The 22,163-nt window shown below is 39.9% G+C and overlaps 1 protein-coding gene across 2 annotated transcripts in view; it reads left to right on the top strand.

Moving 5' to 3' along the window:
- Positions 1-22,163, top strand: part of SPOCK1 (sparc/osteonectin, cwcv and kazal-like domains proteoglycan (testican) 1) — an 867,883-nt gene that overhangs the window by 510,571 nt on the left and 335,149 nt on the right. For both annotated transcript variants that reach the window (XM_006899493.1, XM_006899494.1), the window contains one exon: positions 20,289-20,403. In XM_006899493.1, the coding sequence (XP_006899555.1) occupies positions 20,289-20,403 (115 nt within the window). The remainder of the gene's footprint in view (positions 1-20,288; positions 20,404-22,163) is intronic.

The following is a 22,163-nucleotide window of genomic DNA, read 5'->3' as shown; positions in this document are numbered from 1 at the left end:
TTGCCCATCCACATAAAGCCAGCCCTCTGAGGGAACAAATAGGTATCTTTTGTTGAAGAATCTTCTATTCATTTTGGAAACTTGGGCATCTGCACCTGGATTTTGCTTGTTCATCTCTTTATTCATCTCTTTTACCTGAGGAAGAACGGTGTTGCATTCATAGTGAAAAAGACAATCTCAAGATGTCTCCTCCAAGTGCAATTCTGTGAGCGATAGGATATTATCCATATGTACACAAGGCGGAACTATTAATAAGACTATTATCCAAATATATGTATCAACAAGGAAAGCCAAAGAGAAGGAAATGAGGATTCTAACAACTTTTCCAGACCAAACTGCAATCAAGATGCATCAATAATTATTGGTGAATGGAAGGCAAAAGTGGGAAATAATGAGAAAGGAATGGTTGTTAGAAAGTATGGTCTTGATGAAAGAAGTGAGGCTGGACATTGAATGATTGAGCTTTGTACATCCAGTGATGTAGTTATCACAAGTATTATTTAAAAAACACACAATATGTCTTTATGCATGAACCTCACCTGGTGGACTGCACAGGAATTAGATTGATTATAACCTTGGAGAGAGTCATTGGAGAAGCTCACTATCGGAAGTCAAAACCAGGCCACTTGCTGATTGTGGAAATGGAGAAGGGTACTGAATATTCCATGGACTGCCAAAAGAATAAACAGATATGTCTTGGAGAAATTATAACCGTGGTGCTCTTTGGTGGTTCGTATTACAAAGCTTCATCTTGCATATTTTGGGCATGGTGTTTAGGAGAAGCTATTCATTGGAAAGGGGCATCATACTTGAAAAGGTGGAAGAGTAGAGAAAGAGAGGGAACCTTCAATGAGATGGATTGATACAGTGACTGCAGCAAAGGACTCAAGTGTCGGAGATGTAAGAATGGAATAAGATAGAACAGAGACCAGATCTTCTGTTCCTAGAGTCATTGTGAGTTGTACTGGCCTTGAGGGCACCTAACACCACCACCAGCTGTGTTAATACATACAATTCTGCTTTCTACTTTATACTATCTGTGTGATAATTCATAAATTGATGGTACAAGCTGCAAGCCCAATCAGTAGTTGCCTTGAGTCAGAATCAGCTTGAGGGAAGTGGCATTTTATGTGTGTTTTGTTCTTTATTTCCTCCCAAGTGGACATCCAAGCTGCTTTTTCTTATCTATCATGGTACCTTTCGATGACCATTTGTGCTTGATATGTTGACTTGTTCCATCATATGACATTTTATTCCTTTCTTTTTATTATCTACATTTTCATACATATGAGAAAGTTAAGAGAATACTTCAGTGAACTTCCACATGCTTATAACTGACAATTATTTTCATCAATAGACACCCCCCATAAAACAAACTTGCTTTCAAGTTGATTCTGACACATGATGATTAAACTGATTTTGCTCAACAGAGTTTTCAGTGGCTGATTTTCTGAAAACAGATTGCCAAGATTTTCTTCTGAGACACCTCTGGGTGGGCTCGAACTTTCAAGCTTTCTGCTTAGCAGTCAAGAATGCTAACTGTTTGTCACATCCAGGGATTCACAGATCCTCTCTGTATCTTTCTGTCACATACAGCACGCATGCATGCACACACACACACACACACACACACACACACACATACTGTGTAATAGAGAAAATGTTTATTGTTTTGACATAGAAAGAATGGTTTCTTGTGATTAGCTATTGAAAGATTAAATACTTGGGAATAAATTTAACCAGAAGTACAAAGGACCTTTTCCAAGAAAATTACAAAACATTACTACAAGAAACAAAAAGAGATCTTGAAAAGTGGAAGAATACGTGGATAGGAAGACTCAATGTTGTGAAAATGGCAATACTACCAAAAGCAATTTACACATTTAATGCAATCCCAATACAAATACCAACCCCATTCTTCAACGAGATGGAAAAGGCAATCTCCAATTTCGTATGGAATGGGAAAAAGCCCCGAATAAGCAAAGCACTCCTTAAGAATAGAAGAACGGTAGGAGGTATCTCACTCCCTGATTTCAAATCCTACTACACTGCCATAGTGGTAAAGACAGCATGGTACTGGTACAATGACAGACACATAGATCAATGGAATCGAATTGAGAATCCAGAGATCAACCCATCTATCTATGGTCAACTGATCTTTGACAAGGAGATGAAAACAGTGAAGTGGGGGAACGACAGCCTTTTTAAGAAATGGTGTTGGCAAAATTGGAAAAATATCTGCAAAAGACTCAAGCAAGACCCACACCTCACTCCATACACAAAAACCAACTCAAGGTGGATCATGGACCTAGGACTAAAACCAAGGACTATAAAATTCATTACAGAAAAGCTAGGAACAACACTAGAAGTCCTAATCCACAACATAAACAGTCTTCCCAGTATCCTGGAAAAGCTACAACCAGGAGAAGATAACAGAGATGAATGGGACCTTCTAAGACTCAAATCCCTATGCACATCCAAAAACTTCTCCAGTAGGGTAAAAAGGGAAGCCACTGACTGGGAAAAAGTATTTGGTAATAACATGTCAGATAAGGGACTTATATCCAGAATTTATGAAATACTTGAGCACCACAACAAGATAAAGGTAAATAATCCAATAGAAAAATGGGCACAGGATATGAACAGGCACTTCACCGAAGACGACATTCAGATGGCTAACAAACACATGAAGAAATGCTCAAAATCCCTAGCCCTAAGAGAGATGCAAATTAAAACAACTATGAGATATCATTTCACCCTAGTCAAAATAGCAAAATTTAACAGAACAGCAAGCAACAAATGCTGGCGAGGTTGTGGAGAAACTGGAACCCTGATTCACTGTTGGTGGGAGTGTAAAATGGTGCAACCCCTGTGGAAAGCAGTATGGTGCTTTCTCAAAAAGTTGCAAATAGAGATACCATTTGACCCAGCAATTCCACTACTGGGAATATACCCTGAAGAGACCATAGCTGACATTCAAGCAGATATATGCACACCCATGTTTATTGCAGCTTTGTTCACAATAGCAAGGAGTTGGAAACAACCTAAGTGGCCATCAACAAACGAATGGCTAGAGAAGCTGTGGTATATTCGCACAATGGAATACTATGCTGCATTAAAAAACAAGGAACTCATGCAATATTATTCAAAATGGTTGACTCTGGAGAACATTATGCTGAGTGAAATATCCCAGTCACAAAAGGACAAATATTACATGATGCCACTGTTGTAGAATGGGACTGTCCTTGGGGTTGGGGAGAGACTGAGTAAGATGGGTTCAATAATGTATACTGCACTGAAACAGAGGAGGGAGAGAACCGTTTAAAAGAGAGATGTAACTGGGTATTTCTGTCATCACAGGAGACTAGAGCGAGGGCTGCATGGTGGAGGGGACCTGGGGGAGGGTTTGTAAAACAATGAAAGAATCTTTTCTTTTACTTTTCCATAAAAAAAAAAAAAGAAAGAATGGTTTCCCCAGCTCCCAAGGCTGAAGAGAAAAAGGGGAAAAAATCTTCCCCAAAGAGGCATTTTTATTCATATGTATGTTTTTATGCTTTATTCCTTTGTCCTTGTCTATTCTGTGTCCTTTGTCCCTTTGATCTCCTAATTCTTGCATACATATGTTCTGTCTTCCAGATCTCTCAACCGGCCTCCCTAACTAGACATGTGGTCAGCGGCCTCTTTGTTTGGTCACAATAACTTGGCTAGCTTCAGGGACATGGAATCTGAGAATGGTGGGGGAGGCTGTTCAAGCCTTCTCTGGTTCCAGCAAGATGCTATAGGCAAAATCTTCTGCTTTGTATGCTGTGAGTGTAGTAAACAAACGCCTGTAAAGGGAGGGAAACAAGATGCAGGCTTGGGTTACCATGGGGACAGACAAGCCTGAATAAATGTTTGGGGTTTTAACTTGACTAGGTTTTAGCAGTTTGGAGTAATTTCTTTGTCAATCATCCATTAAGTCACTCCTAATGAATAGCTGGAGTGTCTGTGAGCTTCAGAGGAACCTTGAATGAGCATGACTCAGGAAGAAAGAGCCTTAAAAGCAACAAGGAGATAACAAGCAGGCATTAACTTGTACACTCTGGGCAAACTGAGTGACCTTTCAGCTTAGGAGGCTTCTGGGAGTCACTGGAGCGGACCACGAGTTCACATTGTTTTTAGACTCAGCCTTTGGCTTCTTGATCTCAACAGGTGGAGCTTTTACCCCCTAGAATCCTGTGTGACTTAATGTGTTTAGGGAAAAGAGGAAGAGGACAAGAAAGTTCTTCAAGGGAAGAAAGGAAGAGACTCTACAAGTTGAACACAGGGACCCCAACCCTGACATCCCCTTTCACTTGTAGGGTAAGAGTGCACAGCGTGCGGTTTTGTCACTTGACAGTTACTATGCATATATGTTGTTGTTGTGTACTGTAGAGTCAGAACGGACCCCATAGCTGAGTGAGTTTCCAGAGGCAGTTAATAGCACAGGAGTAGACTGCCCATCCTTCTCCTGCAGAGCAGCTGGTGGCCTTGAACTACGTGCTTTTGGAATTTCAGCGCAGCTTCTGGTCAACATTGGACAACTCAGAGGACACCAGGTGCATATTATGGAACTTCGAGGCCTCGACTCCTTTAGGTCCTCTTTCTCATTCCCAGGATCCTCGCTATGGTTCCATAGCTCTTTATGAAACTTCTTGACTACTCTCTGTGCACCATACCTGCTTATTGAAACACTGTCCATACTGCAGCCACTGCTAGTATTTATGTCACCAAACTTGCCAATATTTCTCTTCCTCTCAACAAGATAATGTCTTTTTATTTGGAATAATATTTCTCATCCATTGCTGGTGTTGTTATTAAGTGCCGTCGAGTCATAGGTGACACATAGCTACCCTGTGAACCAAAGACCTGAACACTTATATAACTTTTGTTGTTTCTCCAAGTTCATAGGGTTTCTGGAGGCAAGCTGTTACAGAAGTGGATGCCACTCCTGCTTCCAAACTTGTTTTAATCTGGGAGCTCCACACAACACTGTCCACCATGGGTAACCGTTATCGTATTAGACACATTTGTGCCACAGTGTTCTGCTTCACAGAAACCACAAGTTACCTCTGTACAACAAATAGACAGACCAAGGCTATACAACCTAAAAGAATGTTTGACCAAAAACAATTAAAAATAAGCCCAAGGGCCACAGATTAAAGTTACCCCAATCTTCCATAGATGCTGGTCTCTTTCAGGTTCTGATCCCCTAAGAAACTGGAATAAGGTATGTTACCTACTTCTATAACATCCAGAACTGACCTCTGCTATCTTCTGTCTTTACTGTTGAATGTGAACTGAAAAGCAGGCACAAGGTCTTGTTTACTATACAGGTGCCTGACAGAAGAAGTGCTCAGAAATATTAATTAAATAAGCACCAGATGACTCTCAGGGCCCCTTCGAATTACCCTCAAAATTGAACCTTCCTCTCATATCAGCATCTTATATGACCCTTTTGCCAATTAGCTTATAGGATATACCCAAGGACAGCCAAAAGGCTTGATTTGGGATTTTATAATCAATGTAGCTAATTAAAAAAGAACTCGTTGAACTGGAAAACAAGTTCAGAAACAATTACGATAATTGAAATATCACCACCTTAATTGAGACCAAGCAGTGAGCTTAAAAATAAAATTAATTAAAAAAACTTTATATGGAGAATATAATTAACTGACTCTTGAATTCAGTCCATTTCAGTTCAACAAAGATCTCTTTGAACTAATTCATTCTTGTGTTTTTTTCCCCTGATACAAGTTTTTGTAATAATTGTTTTTAAAAAATATTTGGGTAAGTGACCTATGCCAGTTGTCAGTTGGACAGGAAAGAGAAAATTAACCTTTGATGAGAATCTCCTCTGTGCTAGGCACATTATCCTGTTTAAGTACAAGCAAACCCTCTAGATATTGTAGTAGAAGAGACAGCAGGCACACTGGGCTTGCTGTCTTCTCGGAGTTCTGCATCCCATAACTAAGCGTACAACACTCATCTTTTTGGTGTTTAGCCCTGTCCTTACCACACTGGATAAGTAGAAGAAACTAAGATAAGATCACTGTGCTAGAAGGGTCTATGTACTCTTAAGAGATATGTGAGACCACATATTATTGTTTGTCACTGTTGGTCAACTCAAAGTAAATCCATAGAGACTTGAACCCTGCCCAGTCTTATGTCATTCTCATGATTGGTTACAGATCAGACCATTGTGATTTGTAGGATTTTCACTGGGTAGCGCAGGAGAGGAAGGCCCTCTATGAGGTGGATTGATTCAGTGACTGGGATAATTGGGATGGGAGTGTCAGAAACAGTGCGATTGGCACGGAGTTTAGGGCTGTTGTACATAGGGTCGCTATGAGTCGCAGGCGACTCTATGGCACATAACAACAACAACAACAGTTTTGGAAGTAGATGCCCAGAGCTTTCTCCCTTTGCCCCCTGTTGTTTGGAAGTGCTTCTGAAACCTGACACCACAGTAACCTGCAAGATACCACTGATGGAGGAGGGGTGGTGGTCCAGAAGATACAGTGGTGGGCTATTGAAGCCCCTACACTTTATCAAGGTCCCTGAGACAGCTTTGAGCCAGACATTAATTTGGGCCACAATAAAGTGTTCCCCAAAAGTTAGTGCATGTGAGTGAAAATTGCCTGGGGAGTTTGTTATAATGCTAACTGAAATGAATAGAGACAAAAATAGATCTATGTATGAGTGGTTACTAGGGGAAAGGAGAAATCTGTACAGGATTTCTGGTTGGGATGATAAAGTTTTGTTAACAGATAATGGTGATTATTTGCACTATATTTAAATGTAACTAGCATCATGAAATTTCACACTTAAAATGGTTAGAGTGGTAAGTTTTGTTTTACATGTATTTTAACACAAAAATTTAACAAAGAGAATTGTATTTAGTTGGTTTGGGTTGAGATCCAGGAATCTTCATTTTGATAAACAGTTCAGATGATACAGGTGAAAGTTAGATCACTGGATACCAGAAGAAGGTCAGATTGTTATATCATTTTGAGTTATGTCTTGGAGAAGAAGAAAAAAAAATAAAGATGATTACTCTCTGGAAAACATAAAAAGTAAAAGCATGCAGGCTGCTGCTTTCTTATCCTGCACATGGTTTCTCTGTCCCTGTAGACTATAAGGACGGATGGGGTGATGCTACGGAGAACTACCATCCTCCTCCCAACCCCAGTAAAGCTGCTGCTTCCAGTCAGTCAGCTGTGGAGAGGCTCTGTCTTTATTCTTGTTAGCTGTGCAGAACATTTAGAAGCTGGTGAGTCAGTAACTCAAATACTGTACTAGACAGTTAACAAAGTCACGGAAATATAGTGAGAACTGAGGGTCAAGAGGGTAGAATGAGGGCTGTATGGAGTAAGGATTCTTGCAAGGTAGGTTTCCCTCAGGACTGGTGAGTACCATCTGGTTGCTTGGGGAAAGAAGGAGATCATGGAATTCTGAAAAGAGTGCAAAGATCTTTGAAGTTGTAAATAAGTGAAAGGATTTCCTGCTCTCATTTTCTAGAAAATTGGCAAGCCCTGAGTCCTGGTCATTTATTTATTAAAGTCAGCAAATGGAAACATTATGGATCATAAGCCCATTATTGGGATGGCAGTGGACTAAGGACCAGGCAGCGTTTCATCCAGTTGGGATTACCATGAGCCAGGGGCTAACTTGACACCAACTAACTTAGAAAGCAGCTCTGTAATACTCCGTTGTGTGAACGTACCACCGTTTTTCTAGCCATTCATTTCTTGACAGCATTTGGGCTGCTTCCATCTCTTCACTATTGTGAATAATGCAGCACTAAACATTAGTGTGCGTACATCCATTTGCATCACAGCTCTGGTTTCATTAGGATATATTCCCAAAGATGGGGTAGCTGGGTCAAACCTTATTTCCATTTCCAACTTTATGATAAAGTGCACACTGCCTTCTCTAGTGGTTGTACCACTTTGTATTCCCACCAGCAGTGAATGAGAGGTCCAGTCTTTCTACATCCTTTTTTTATTCTGATTTATTTACAAAGTTTGAATACATTGTTTTTCACAAAAGGTCCTTCCTATTTCCTTCATACCATCAACCCATCAAATTGTGCAACCGTATGATTAACACCCTAACTCTCCCATCGAGACCCCTCTATTTCCAACCTCCTCCCACCCCCACCTTGGATCCTCATACACATTCTATAATAATGGTTTTACACAAACATTTGGCAGTAAGATCTCAGACAAGAGTCTCAGAACAAAAGTTTATAAAATACTCCTGGGCCTCCACAAGAAAAAGATTGATAACCCAATTACAAAATGAGCAAAAGATATGGAAAGAATTTTCACAGAGGAAGATATTCAAATGGACAACAGATATATGAAGAAATATTCCAAGTCACTGGCAATAAGAGAGATGTAAATAAAAACCACAATGAAATACCATCTCACTCCAGTAACAGTGGCAAAATTTAACAGGATAGCAAGTAAAAAATGTTGGAGAGGATATGGGTGACATAGAAACTCTTTTACATTGTTAGTAGGATTGTATAATGGTGCATCCATTCTGGAAGATAGTTTGGTACTTGCTCAAAAAGCTAAACATAGAAATTCCATATGACCCAGCTATTCCATTGCTTCGAATATGCCCCAAGAAAATGTGAACTGAGGCTCAAACAGAAACTTGTACACCAGTGTTCATAGCAACATTATTCACCATCCCAAAACATGGAAACAGCCCAGATGTCCAACCACAAATGAATGGTTTGCAAAGTTGTGATACATTCATACAATGGAATGCTACGCAGCACTTGGGAGCAATGATTTTGTGAATTACTACCTAACTTGGGAGGGACTGGAGAGCATTGTGCTGAGTGAACTAACTCAGTCCCACAAGGACAAATACTGTGTAAAATCTTTCCACATCCTTGCCAACATTTGTTGTTTGCTACCCTGTTGAACTTTGCTATTGTTGCTGGAATGAGACAGTATCTTATTGTTATTTTCATTTTAATCTCCCTGATAGCTGGGGATTTGAACATTACTTCATGTATTTGTTGACCATTTGAATTTCTTCTTTGATGAAGTGGCTGTTCATATCTTGGGTCCATTTTGTGATTGGGTAGTTTGTCTTTTTTTCTGTTGAGATGCTGGAGTAGTCTATAAATCTTAGATAGCAGCACTGAAAAGCAATGGATTTGGGAAACACTATACAATATGGTTGAACCTGGAAGACATTATGCTGAGTGAAATATATCAGCACAAAAGGAAAAATACTACATAAGGCACCATTCTAAAAATAGGATGGACATAGGGGAGGGGAAAGCAGGGAAAGAATGGCTAGCTAAAAGAACACTACACTGAATGAGGGGGGCTATCTGAAGGGGAAAAATGATTAGAAATTATTGATGTGGCAATTGAAAATCTGAACTAAGACATGCATTAAAAAGTGAGTACTAAATTTATTATGCTGTAGTATTACATGAAAAAAAGAAGATACAGATATTTACATTTTGTGTTTCAATAAAATACAGTGTATATTGGAAGTTAGTATTTTTTAAAAAGATTGAAAGCAATAATAAAAGGAACAATTTTTTATATTTTTTTAATAATTTTAATGAACAGAGAATTTGGATTTCCATTAATTCATTGCTGCACTTCTCTACCCACCCAGCCCTCTCCCCCCGCCCCCCAAATTTATTTTTTTAAGGAAGAAAAAGTTCTAGATAAATAAAGTTATTAAAATATTTTTAAAATGTGAATTGGGGGAGGAGGAAGGGAATTAAAACATATCGAGATAAAAACGCATCCTTTCTGTGAACTTTCTAAAGAGGGAGGGAAAAGTATATCAATGAATTAATCAAAACACATCCTTTCTGTAAACTTCCACTAAAATCACATTTTTTAAAATAAGCTATGTGCATAGCTATTTTTTTCTTTTAAAAATTTTACATTGGTTGCATAAAAAAATCCCTATATATAGTATTTCAGTCATATACCTGTGTTTCATACATTCCTTCACTCACATTGTGTTTCACGGGATCATTCTCTTGCATAGCTTATTTGAGAAATCCCTGCTCTTCTCAGAGTCAGCAGAAGGCAGTCTAAGTACAAAGCTGCCTCCAGCTCCTTCGCTGCTTGATGCTGCAGTCTGTAGATGAGGCCTGTATCCTGACTGTGTCAAGAGAAAAACTTGGAGTGCAGTTTCCATAAACGTTATGACAAAGAAGTGTCTAACCCTGGCCAGGATTACCACCAACATTTAGCTCTCTTTCTCTACCTTCTCACCCTCACAGTGGCCCCACATTTTATTAAGGGACCTCTTTAATCTAATATCTCATCTCATCTCATCTCTTATCATCCTCTTTCAAGAATGTCTTTCAGAAGTGTTACTGAGCTTTGGTGCTGTTAGGGAAAACGTATTTGGGAGACAAGCATTTAAATAGAAATGATGTAGTTCTCATTCCCTTTCAATCCCCACTTTGCTGCATTTTAAAAGCCAAAATATGTCCTGGTGATTAAATAAATCCTGACAGCTTGATTTGTTACTGTTTTGTTGTTCTGTGAAGTTCATTTACCCTAAATAATTTACATACATGTTTGAAGTATTCAGAACCTGGTAATTAATTTTTAGCAGAATTGGTTTCTATATGCAGATTGTTAAGTAAGTATGTATTTGGAGTTAATAGACTGACAATTTTTATGTTAGCATTTTGTATTAGAGGCATTTTGACTTTGTTTGAAGAAATTGTGACTTCAAACAGAAAAAAGCAAATGGAGTAGTATGCTAAGAAATAATAGGTCAGAGCTTAATGGTAGCCTGACCTTTGACGAAATACAAATTCATGATGAGTTGAAACTGAGATTCTTATTAGATCTACTTTTCTCAACTTCTCTGCCATTTGAGATACTGCTGTATCCAGAGTGAAAAGATACAGCACTGGATGTTCCATCCTTCATGGGAAGAAAGAATTAGGTTGCTGCTGCTGTCCTTTGGGGTTCACTATCCCAACCTCACTAGCACCACATGCCCTGGGTCGCCTTTACTTTCAGCAGTGAAATCTCACTCTCTTCTGAAAGTCTTTCAAGGATATAGGACTTCTGAGTTGTGAGACCCAGGAAAATCCTGAATTCTACTCCCAAGAGCTTCATAGAATTTGATGTGTCATGGGGGCCTAATAATCAACATTTTACTGAAGATTCTAAGTGATTCTCTGACTCTGGGTGAAGAGTGAGTTTTGATGTCAGCAGACTGTTGTAATGTGCCACTGAATTAATTGGTGCCAATTCACAAGGACCCTGAGTGCAATAGAATGAAACACTACCTGGTCCCCTGCCAGCGCCACAAGTGTTGCTGTTTGAGCCCAGAATTGCAGCCACTTTGACGGTCCTTCTCTTTGAGGGTCCTTACAACTCTCCACCAAGTGTAATATCTTTCTCTCGGAAACCTAATGACATCCCAAAATATGTGAGACAAAGTTTCACCATCCTTGCCTCTGAGGGACCTGGATACCTTCTTCTGAGACAGATGACTTTGTTCCTCTGACAATCTCTGGTGGATTCAGTATTCTTTACTAATATGACAATTAATAGGCATTAATTCCCTCTTTATTCATTGTATAATATTCACATGCATATGAAGCAATTGAATATAGCATGTTGTGGGTCAGATGAGCCTTATTCGTCAAAGTGACACCTTTACAAGGGTCTGTTAAGTGTTTTGAGGATTACCCAGCAGCAGATTTTCCCACTATGTTATTTGATTTCTTGACTGCAGCTTCCATGGGTGTTGATTAAAAATTCATGTGAAATTAAATCCTTGACATCTTCTGTCTTTTCCTTCTTTATTATGTTGCGGGTTCATTGAAAGGATTTTTGTTTTCTTCATGTTGAGGTGTAATTCGTACTGAAGGCCATAGTCTCTGATCTTAACCAGTAATTACTTCTCCAAGTTCTCTTCTCTCTTAGCTAACTAAGTTGTATCATCTTTGTATTGCAGATTGTCACGATTCTTCCTTCAGTCTTGATGTTATGTCTTTCTTCATAATCCAACTCTATTATTTTCCCAGCATATAAATTGAATATATGTGGTGAAGTAATACAACTTTGATACATACCTCACCTAATTTTAAGTCACACAGGGTGATTTTGATAAAAAATTTGCCTCTATCTACAGATTCCACATAAACACAATTAAGAATGTTTGAATTCTCATTCTTTTCATAATTTGTAATAATCCACTGGTAAAATGCCTTTTCACAGTTGATAAAACACAGATAAATACCTTTTTGTTGTTATCTTTTGTCAGTTAAGATCCATCTGCCATCAACAATGATGTTAACTTATTCCATGTGCTCTTCTGAATCGAGCTTGAATTTCTGGCAGATTCCTTTCACATGCATATCAAGCAATTGAAAATAGTATAGTGTGGGTCAGAGGAACCTTAGTTGTCAAAGTGACATCTTTACAAATGACTCTTAGGCATTTGAGGATTCCCTAGCAGCCTTCGATATGGATTGCATTTCAGCGTCAAAAGCAAAGATTCTTACCACTGGAATGATAGGCAACACCATGACAGATGGAAAGGAGATTGAAACTGTTAACAGCTTCATCTTACTTGGATCTACAATTAACATCTTGGTACCAGCAGTCAGAAAATAAGGAGACACATTGCACTTGGAAAATCTGTAGTTAGGGACCTCTCCAAATGATTGAGGAGTAATGATGTCAGTTTGAGGACTCAGGTGCATCTGATTTGGACCATAGTCTTTCCAGTGACTTGCTATACATCTGAAAGCTGGCAAATGAATAAAGACTATAGAAAAAGAATTGATATCTTTGAGCTGTGATGTTGGAAAAGAGCACTGTACATCCCATGGATGGCCAAGAAAACAAACAGAATGTCTTGGAGAGGATGCAGCTGGAGTGTGCTTTGGAGATAAGAATGATGAGGTTTCACCTCACATACTTTGGCCATGTTGCTAGAAGGGGCTATTCCTTAGAGAGGGGCATGATGCTGGGAAGGGTGGAGGGTCAGCAAAGGAGAAGATAGAGACTGCCACAATGGGCTTTTCCCCCCCTTTTCTTTGCTTTTTTAATCAGGAACAATGAGGATGCCATAGGATAAAACAGGATTCAAATATTTTGTTCATAGGGTTGCTATGAGTTGTACTTGACTTGATGGCACCTAACAATAATAACAACCTCTTCATAAGTTGAAACAGTTGCTGTAGAAGATCAAGAGCTACAGCCTTCAGCATAGGTTACATCTTAACATCAAGAAAACAAAAATTGTCACAGCAGCATGAATAGGAAACATCAGGATAGAGGGAGAAGAGATAGAAGTTGTCAATGACTTCATCTTGCTTGTATCCATAGTCCACACCCTTGGCCAGGATATCAAAAGACTTTTTGTATTGTGAAGGTCTGTTGTCAGAAACCTCTCCAAAGTGCTTAAGAGCAAAGTGGTCAGTTTGAATACTAAGGTGCATGTAATTCAAGCTGTGATCTTTTCAATCATTTGCTATGCATCTATCTGAAAGTTAGTGAAGAGGGATAATAGAAGGAGAATTAATGACTTTGAGTTGTGGTGTTGAAAAAGAATATTAAATACCCATAGTTTGTGAAAATTACAAGTATATCTTGGAAAATGTGCAGCCTGGGTGTTCCTTGGAGGCAAGGAGAATGAAATTTCATCAGACATACTTTGGGCATCTTGTTAGGAAGGTTCAGTTCTTAGAAAAGGGCATCATGCTTTCAAAGGTGGTCAGCAAAGGAGGCGAAGACCCTCAACAAGGTGAATTGGCACAGTAAATATAATGGTAGTTCGAGTGTGTCAGAGATGATGAGGATGGCACAGGACAGGGAGAGTCCACTATGAGTCACAGTCAACTCAACAATACTTTACAACTGAAACAACAACAATCTTCTGTTATGGTTGACTGGAAACTGGTAGCATATTCCATTGTGACACACTGTTAACCAGGTGGTTTGAATATACCAGCAGTTCCACTGGGGGGAAAAAATGGTAGCCTCCACTTTAATATTTAAAATCTTGAGAACCATGTGAGAGTTTTTTTTCTTTGAGCTGGAACCAGTTTGCTGCCAATGAATGAGTGTCATATGTTTGGATGGTAACCAATTCTTTTCGGTACCATGACATTCTATAGTCCTGCATCATTTTAAGATTTTGTTCCAAGATCCCTTTAATAATGTTACACTTTGTATAGATGCTGCCCTGCATTTAATCACCAGGTTGTTCCAAGAAATCTGGAGGATAACTACTTGGCCAAATGACTGGAAGAGATCTATTTTTATTCCCATTCCAAAAAAAGATGATCCATCAGAGTGTGAAAATTATCAAACAGTATTACTAATATCACACACTAGCAAAATCCTGCTGAAGATTATCCAGAAAAGACTTGAACTGTACATTGACAGAGAACTACCAGAAATACAGGCTGGGTTTAGGATCGATCATGTCACTAAGGACATTATTGCCAATGTCAGATGGATCTTGGCCGAAACAGAGTACCAGGAAACTGTCTATCTGTATTTCATGGACTATGCAAAGGCATTTGACTTTGTGGAGCACAATAAATTGTGACTGACCTTGTGGAAAATGGGAATCTTCTAGCACTTGATCATACTTATATGAAACCTATACTTGGACCAGGAAGCCGTCAGAATGGAGCAAGGAAACACTGCGTGGTTCAAAATCAGGAAAGGAGTGTGTCAGGGATGGATGCTCTCTCTCTACCTTTTCAATCTGTTTACAGAACAGATCATTTGGGAAAGTAGGGTTTTATTAGCATGAGTGTGGTATTAGAATTGGAGGAAGACATATGAACAACCTACGATATGCAGACGACACAACCTTGCTTGCGGAATCAGAGGAGGACCTGAAGCACTTACTGCAACAGGTCAAGGACTGTAGTCTTCAATATGGATTGAAGCTCAACATCAAGAAGACAAAGATTCTCACCACTGGGCCAATTGGCAGCACCATATTAAATGGAGAAGATATTGAGTTTGTTAGCAATTACAGCTTGCTCAGATCTACAATCAACACTCTTAATACCAGTAGTCAAGAAATCAAAAGATAAATTGCATTGGGAAGATCAGCTGTCATTGACCTCTCCAGAGTGCTGAAGAGCAACAATGTCAGTCTAGGTACAAAGGTGTGCCTAATCCAGGGCATGGTCTTTTCAGTTACTTGTTATGCTTCAGAAAGTTGGACAATGACTAAGGATGACAGAAAACTAATAGATGCCTTCAAGTTGTGGTGCTGGGGAAGAGTCTTGAACATACTTTGGACTGCCAAGAAAACCAAGAGGTCTGTTCTTGGAGAGGTTGAAACCAAGTTTTTCCTTGGAGGCTAGGATTTTGAAGCTTAACTCACTTACTTTGGACATGTGGCCAGGAGAGATCAGTCATTGGACATCATTCTTGGAAGGGTGGATGGACAGCACAGGAGAGGGAGACCCCAGATAAAATGGATTGAAACAGTAACTGGGGTGAAGGGAGTTGGTGTGTTGGAGTTAGTGAGACTGGCTCAGGATAGGGAAGACTTCGGAGCTGCTGTACATATAGGGTTGCTATACATCACAAGTGACTCAATGGCACATAAAAAACAATTGCATACTATGTGACAGGTTTGGAAGCAGTAGTAGCATCCCCTTCTTAAATAATATGCCTCTGGAAAATCTATGAATTTTGATAAATGTCGTTAGTTGTAGAGGAGCTTCAGGTCTTTCGTTCATAGAGCCCCTGTGAGTTGCATTTGACTTGAAGGCAATCAACAACAACAACATACTTGGATGTTTTCTTAGTTACTTTCAGCTTGGGAAATGTCAACATGTTTCTGACTTCGCAAGTCAAGTTTTTGCACATTTCATTATACTTTGGTAGTCTTGACGATATTGAACTTCTTCTTCAAGTCTTTATATAATATAGTTGATTTGATTCCTGTGTATTTCATCTGATAAAGTCTGTGTGTATAGTTGCCATTTACGTTGTTTCAAAAGGAGCTTTCCAATTAGTAACTCATGAATATTGTAAAATTCTAATATTCAATGTCTGCAAGTTGTTTCTGTCACCAAGGACATATTTTTCAATCACTGATCCTTCTTCGTTTCCAACTTCTATTTTCTGATCACCAGTAACTACCAGTAATGCATTTTAATTATATGTTTGAACCATTTCAGAATGCAGAAGTTAGTAAACAAATTCAATTTCTTCATCTCTGCAATTAGTTGTTGTGCAAATTTGAATAAGACTTTTATTAACTGTTATTCTTTGTCATGGAGCTGTTATTGTTGTTATATGCCATCGAGTCACCTGTGACCCATAGCAACCCTATGTACAGCAGCTCTGAAGCCTACCCTATGTGGAGCCAGTCTCACCAGCTCTGACACACCTATCCCCATTACCTTAGTAACTATATCAATCTATCTCATCTGTGTTCTTCCTTTCCTGTGCTGTCCCTCCACCTTTCCAAGCATGATGTCATTCTCCAAGGACCAGTTCCTCCTGGCCATGTGCCCAAAGTATATGAGATGGAGCTTCAGAATCCTAGCCTCCAAGGAGAAACTTGGTTTCACCCTCTCCAAGACAGACTTACTTGTTTTTTTTGGTGGTCCGTTGTACATTCAAGACTATTCTTCAGCACCACAACTCAAAGGCATTGGTTCTTCTTCTTCTGTCATTCTTAGTCATTATTCAGCTCTTTGATGCATAGCTAGTAATTGTGAAGGCCATGGAGCAATACCGCATAAGTAAATGAAAGTTCTGAAGGCAATATTCAATCCTCATCGGTAAGTTTAACTCTACTTTGAGGAGGCAGCTCTTTTCCAGTCATATTTTAGCACCTTCAAACCTGAATAGCTCACCTCTATCATTTTATTTCAGACAATGCTTCTGTTCTATATATATGACTTTTGTGGTCTTTCCACCCTAAAAATTAAAGTTTCCAAGGTTCTTCTCCCCAGTCTATCATAGTATGAAACCCAGTAACCATAATGAGTCTGCTGTCTTTTGATTTCTCAGTGGCACTTCTTCCAGGGTGAAGCTGTCAAGTCACCACTGTGTGACAAACTGGCACAAATAGTGGGGCAACAGATTAGGTGTAAAATATCCTCTTGGCCTTCCCCTAGCAACTTATCTTTAAGACTACAATTTGTAAAATGGACACATTAACAGCAGCTCTCTCCTAGGGTGGTTGGAAGGATTAAATATTCTAATCCAATTAGAGGGCTTAGTTCACTCCCTGTAGCCAGAAATACTCAGTGAGTGTTACCTATTGTTCCTCTTATTATAGAGGCTTATTAGTCACCCTGGGGCAACACATACATGCGTGTGCATGCACATGAACAATTTAGCAAAGGTATTATTAGGTACTTACCAAGTGCCAAGACTATTTGGTTTTAAGCACTCTCTAACTGGGCTCTATGAGGAATGTGGCTTCAGGATTGGAGGAAGACTCATCAACAACCTGCATTGTGCATTATGCAAACTTTGCTTGCTGAAACTAAGGAGGACCTGAAGTGTTTGATGCAGAAAGTCAAAGATCGCAGCTTTATATGTAGATTGAAACTCAACATCAGGAAAACAAAGATTCTTACCACTGGGCCAATTAATGGCATTATGATAGACAGTGAAGAGAGTGAGATTGTTAACAGCCTCAGTTTCCTTGGCTCCACAGTCAACACTCTTGGTACCAGCAGCTGAAAAATATGAATTGCATTGGGAATGTCAGCTGTCAGAGACCTCTCCAGAGTACCGAAGAACAAAGATGTCAGCCGGGAGACTAAGATGTGCCTGCTCTAGGCCATGGTTTTTGCAGTTAAATGCTATGCATCAGACAGCTGGAGAGTGAGTAGGGATGATAGGAGAATTGATGCCTTTGAGCTGTGGTGCTGGAGAAGAGTGTTAAATATATCGTGGACTTCTAAGAGAACAAACAGGTTTGCCCTGGAGAGGGTGAAGGCAGGCTGCTCCTTGGAGGAGAGGATTCTGAAGCTCTGTCTGACATACATTGGCCATGTACAAGAAGGGATCGGTCTTTGGAGAGGGACGCCATGCTTGGGAATGGTGGAGAAAAGGCGCAAGAGAGGAAGACTATTGATGAGATGGATCGATTCAGTGACTGGGGTAATAGGGATAGGTGTGTCAGCGACAATAAGGTTGGCTCAGGATAGAGGAGGGTTCAGAGCTGTTGGACATAGTGACTATGAGTTGTAAGCAACTTGATGGCACATAAAAATAACAACAACAACATCATCAATGTATTCAGACCTCATGACAATCAATAAGTAGTAATGGTATAGTCATCATTAGTGGTGATCTGTAATCACCCTTAATCAAAGGCTCATGTTTGAGGCTTGATCTATCTATCTATCTTTGTTTGGTCTTTCTGGAAGGTTCTTAGAAACCGAGTAAAAATTGGCTGCACACCAGCCCCAGACATGGGGAGACAGTGCACAGCAGAAGTGCTCTAAGCTGAGAATGCACTGGCTTGAAGGCCTCTTGTCTGGATATCCTAGGAACCAAGAGGATCCTACCTGGGACCCAGAATCTCTTGTTGTAAGTTTCTGGAAGCTTTAACCTCAGAAGACTCTAAGGGCAGACTCATGGCCTTTTGTATATGTTTCCCGGAAGCAGCCCTCAATTTTAAGGGCTTGAAGCAAATGTCCTGTCCCTGAAGCCCCAGACAGATTCACTTTTATCTTGCAACCTGTGCTCCTTTGTCAAGAACCAGGTGCCTGGGCACATCCCTTGGGAAGAAAATCTGACAGATGTCTCCCCTGGGTCCACAGCCTATGTTACGCTGCTGACTTGACTGGCCTAAAAATGTACCCTGCTTTCTGTGTGCACTGAGCTGCTCCCCGCTGTGCTGAAGCTGCTACAGTGGAGGGAACTTCTCTGCATGGCTCAAGAAGCAGAAATGCCTTTGGATGTTATATGTTAGAATCCCTTGAGGAGTATTCAGCAGCCTTCTGAAGAAAATGCTGTTCAGAGCCTGAGCCTGAAATGGGATAAGAGGAGTCATGACTTCCTCTGTGTGGGAGTGGAGTCCTGGTAGCTGAGCAGCGCAGTGGCTCATGGGACCGGGGTATTTCTTAAAGCGAATTTTCTGTCCTTGTTTGAGATACCAATTTGTTTAGCCAAATGTTTGTATGGGGAAGATAGAAGAAAACATCACCTCCTCTGGCTGTGTAGAGCAGTTATGAGAGATTTACTGCCTAATAGACTTTAGGTCTGGAACAGGGAGATGGGGCAATTGCTTTTGTTTTGCAGAGAATCCCCTGAGGTCGCTTCTCTGCTGGTGATGAGCCTGTGTGCCTCAGCATGAGGAGGGCTGATTCGCCAAGGGCCTGCCGCTCAGCCTGTTCTAGAAAATGTGGCAATATATATGTGCTGCTGTCTTTGGAGACCCTTCCTGTGGTTATTTGTTGAAATCGACTTTTCCCTGTCTAACTACTCCCGCCCACAAAGCTACACTTGCTAGTCAGCTTGATTGGCTTATGATTACCCAAAAGTGTCTCTCTGCCTTTGCTTGAACTGGTCCCCTAGCCTGACTAGCTGTTCCATCATGTTTTTTCAATATCCTGCTCATTCTTCAACTCCCAATTCATGTATTAATTCTTCACTAATCCTTGCTCCAGAAATTGATCCTTTTTCCCTCCCTTTTGAGCACTAGAATCATTTTTATATGCCTATCATGGCCCTTATCTAATTCTACTCTTTGCAATAAATATTTATGTCCAAATAGTTCTCTCTCTCCTACATTATAACTTTGTGTGGCAAAAACTCTCTTGAGCATCTTGAAGTTCTTTAGAAAACTTACAATAGGCTTATGCACAGTCGATGCCAATTGAACTAAGGCAAAAAAAAAATCTGTCCTCGAGGACTTTTTGGGTTGCAGGAAATAAGTGAAATTAGGCATGGATGAAGTTGTACAGCAATAGCAGACAAATGACTGGAGATACAGAGGCCTTGGATCACATAAAATTTCAAAAGGAGTTTCAATAGTAATTTTAGCCTAAAATGAAGAAGCTTAAACTCCCTAAAGCACAAAAGAATGCCTGTCCAGATGTTAAAGAAGAATGTACACAATAGACACAGAACTCCCCTTGGGTTGGGTTTCTATTCCAATCCTCTAAGCCTAAGAAAGCAGCATGCAGTGTAAACATATGGTCAGTTCATTCCCACTTGTTTATATGTGTTAAAGGAGAAATGCAGTTTCCCTGGAGGTCTCACTCTCCTCCTGTTCTTCTTTTGCTTTAGCCCTCGACCCAGCTAAGGACCCCTGCCTGAAGGTGAAATGCAGCCCTCACAAAGTGTGTGTCACCCAGGACTACCAGACGGCCCTGTGTGTCAGCCGCAAACACCTGCTCCCCAGGTAAGGCAGAGAAGGAGGTGGCTGGAGGCTGAGGTGGGGGGCACTGGCAGATTAGGGGTACCACATCTCTGATAGAGGACATAGGGAAGACAAACAGCATTTTGTATTGCTATTTTAAATGACATTCAGTGACGGTCCCCATACTGTGACATCTCAGTTCCTAAATTCAGAAATACAAAGAATGTAGATGTCTTTATTCCCTTCAAATCACCTTTATTCTGTCCTCAATCTCATCCAAGCAGATAAGCAGAAAATTCCTTTTTGCTAATTATTAAGACTTCTCATCCTAGGACTGAGCAGACTTAACAGTTTGGAAAATACAGGCGAGACCTTTTGACTCCTAGTTGCTACTGACATCCTCACCATCCTGGTCCCTTGCAGTCTGCAGAGGCCTGGAGGTACTCTGCGCCTGTGCTTGTTTAGATTGAGGATGTGTGCCTGGATCTTGGGGTCTTCCTCCCCCAGTCCACTCTATCACCATTGCATTTGAGAACCACTTTGCTGTTTCCTCAGGTCATGGCATCAGCTACTCAATTTTTCTTCCTCTTCCTCAGATTTTTTAAAAACTTTTGCCTCTTCCTGCTTATCCATTCACAGTATTACTTGTCCGATTGGCTTAAGCTTTGCAAAGGGTGGAGAACACTGCATCCACATTTACTCTTGTACAAATAATACAAAGAGACAAGAAAGCATGAAAGATGCCAGTTTTTGGTATGAACAACCGTGTTGGACAGAACATATAAGATTTCAATACTAGTCTGCCCTTTCCCCAAACTGTCTAAACAACTGGGAGGTGTAGCAACAATGTAGTTGAGTTCTGCACACCTGGTTCTGGGTTCAGCAACTTGCTCTGACACTCACATACACTGCTTGCGTGTACAAGTAAAGCAGCCTTTCTGAAATTTGGGTTACCACTGAAATCTTACTGAATCCGACTTAAAAATAGCTGGAAGAGAACAGTATATTGACAGGGAACTGCTGGAAATTCAAGCTGAATTCAGAAGAGGCTGTGGATGGAATAAGGAATAAGGAATAAGGAATAAGGAATATCATTGGTGATATTAAATGGATATTGGCTGAAAATGGAGAATACTAGAAAGATTTTTGTCTGTGCTTTATTGACTTTGTGAAATATTTGAGTGTGTGTATTATAACAAATCATGAAAAATGGTTATCTTAGAACACTGAGTTGAGCTCATGTAATACTTCTACATAGAGCAAGAAAGGGTTGTCTGAATAATACAAGGAAATACTATATGCTTTAAAATTAAGAAAATTGTGTGCCAAGGTGGTATCCTCCATACTATTCAATCTGTAGACTGAACAAATCATTTTAGTCAAGAAGCTGGACTATATGAAGATGAATTTGACAGAAAGATTGTGGGAATATTCATCAACAGCCTGCCTTGTGCAGATGACATAACTCTGCATACTGAAACTGAAGAACACTTGAAGCACTTACAGAAGTTCAAAAACTATCACCCTCAGTGTGGAGGAAGGAAAATGTACTACAATGAATGACTGAAAACCCAATTTTATGTAACCTGTCATTAAAATCACAGTTTTAAAAAATACTCACTACTGGACCAATAGGTAACATCGTGACAAATGGAGAAAAAGTTCAAGTTGTCAGTGGTTTATCTTACTTATCTACAATCGACACTCAAGAGAGTGGCAGTCAAGAAATGAAAAGACATATTACATTGGGAAAATCTACCTTCAAGGATGCTAAACAACACGGTTGTTGTTATGTGCCACCG

The sequence above is a fragment of the Elephantulus edwardii genome, unplaced genomic scaffold (assembly GCF_000299155.1).
Source record: "Elephantulus edwardii isolate Elephantulus edwardi_28Jun2011 unplaced genomic scaffold, EleEdw1.0 scaffold00259, whole genome shotgun sequence".
In the NCBI taxonomy this organism is placed as follows: Eukaryota; Metazoa; Chordata; class Mammalia; order Macroscelidea; family Macroscelididae; genus Elephantulus; species Elephantulus edwardii.
This window is presented reverse-complemented; position numbering and strand designations above follow the sequence as displayed.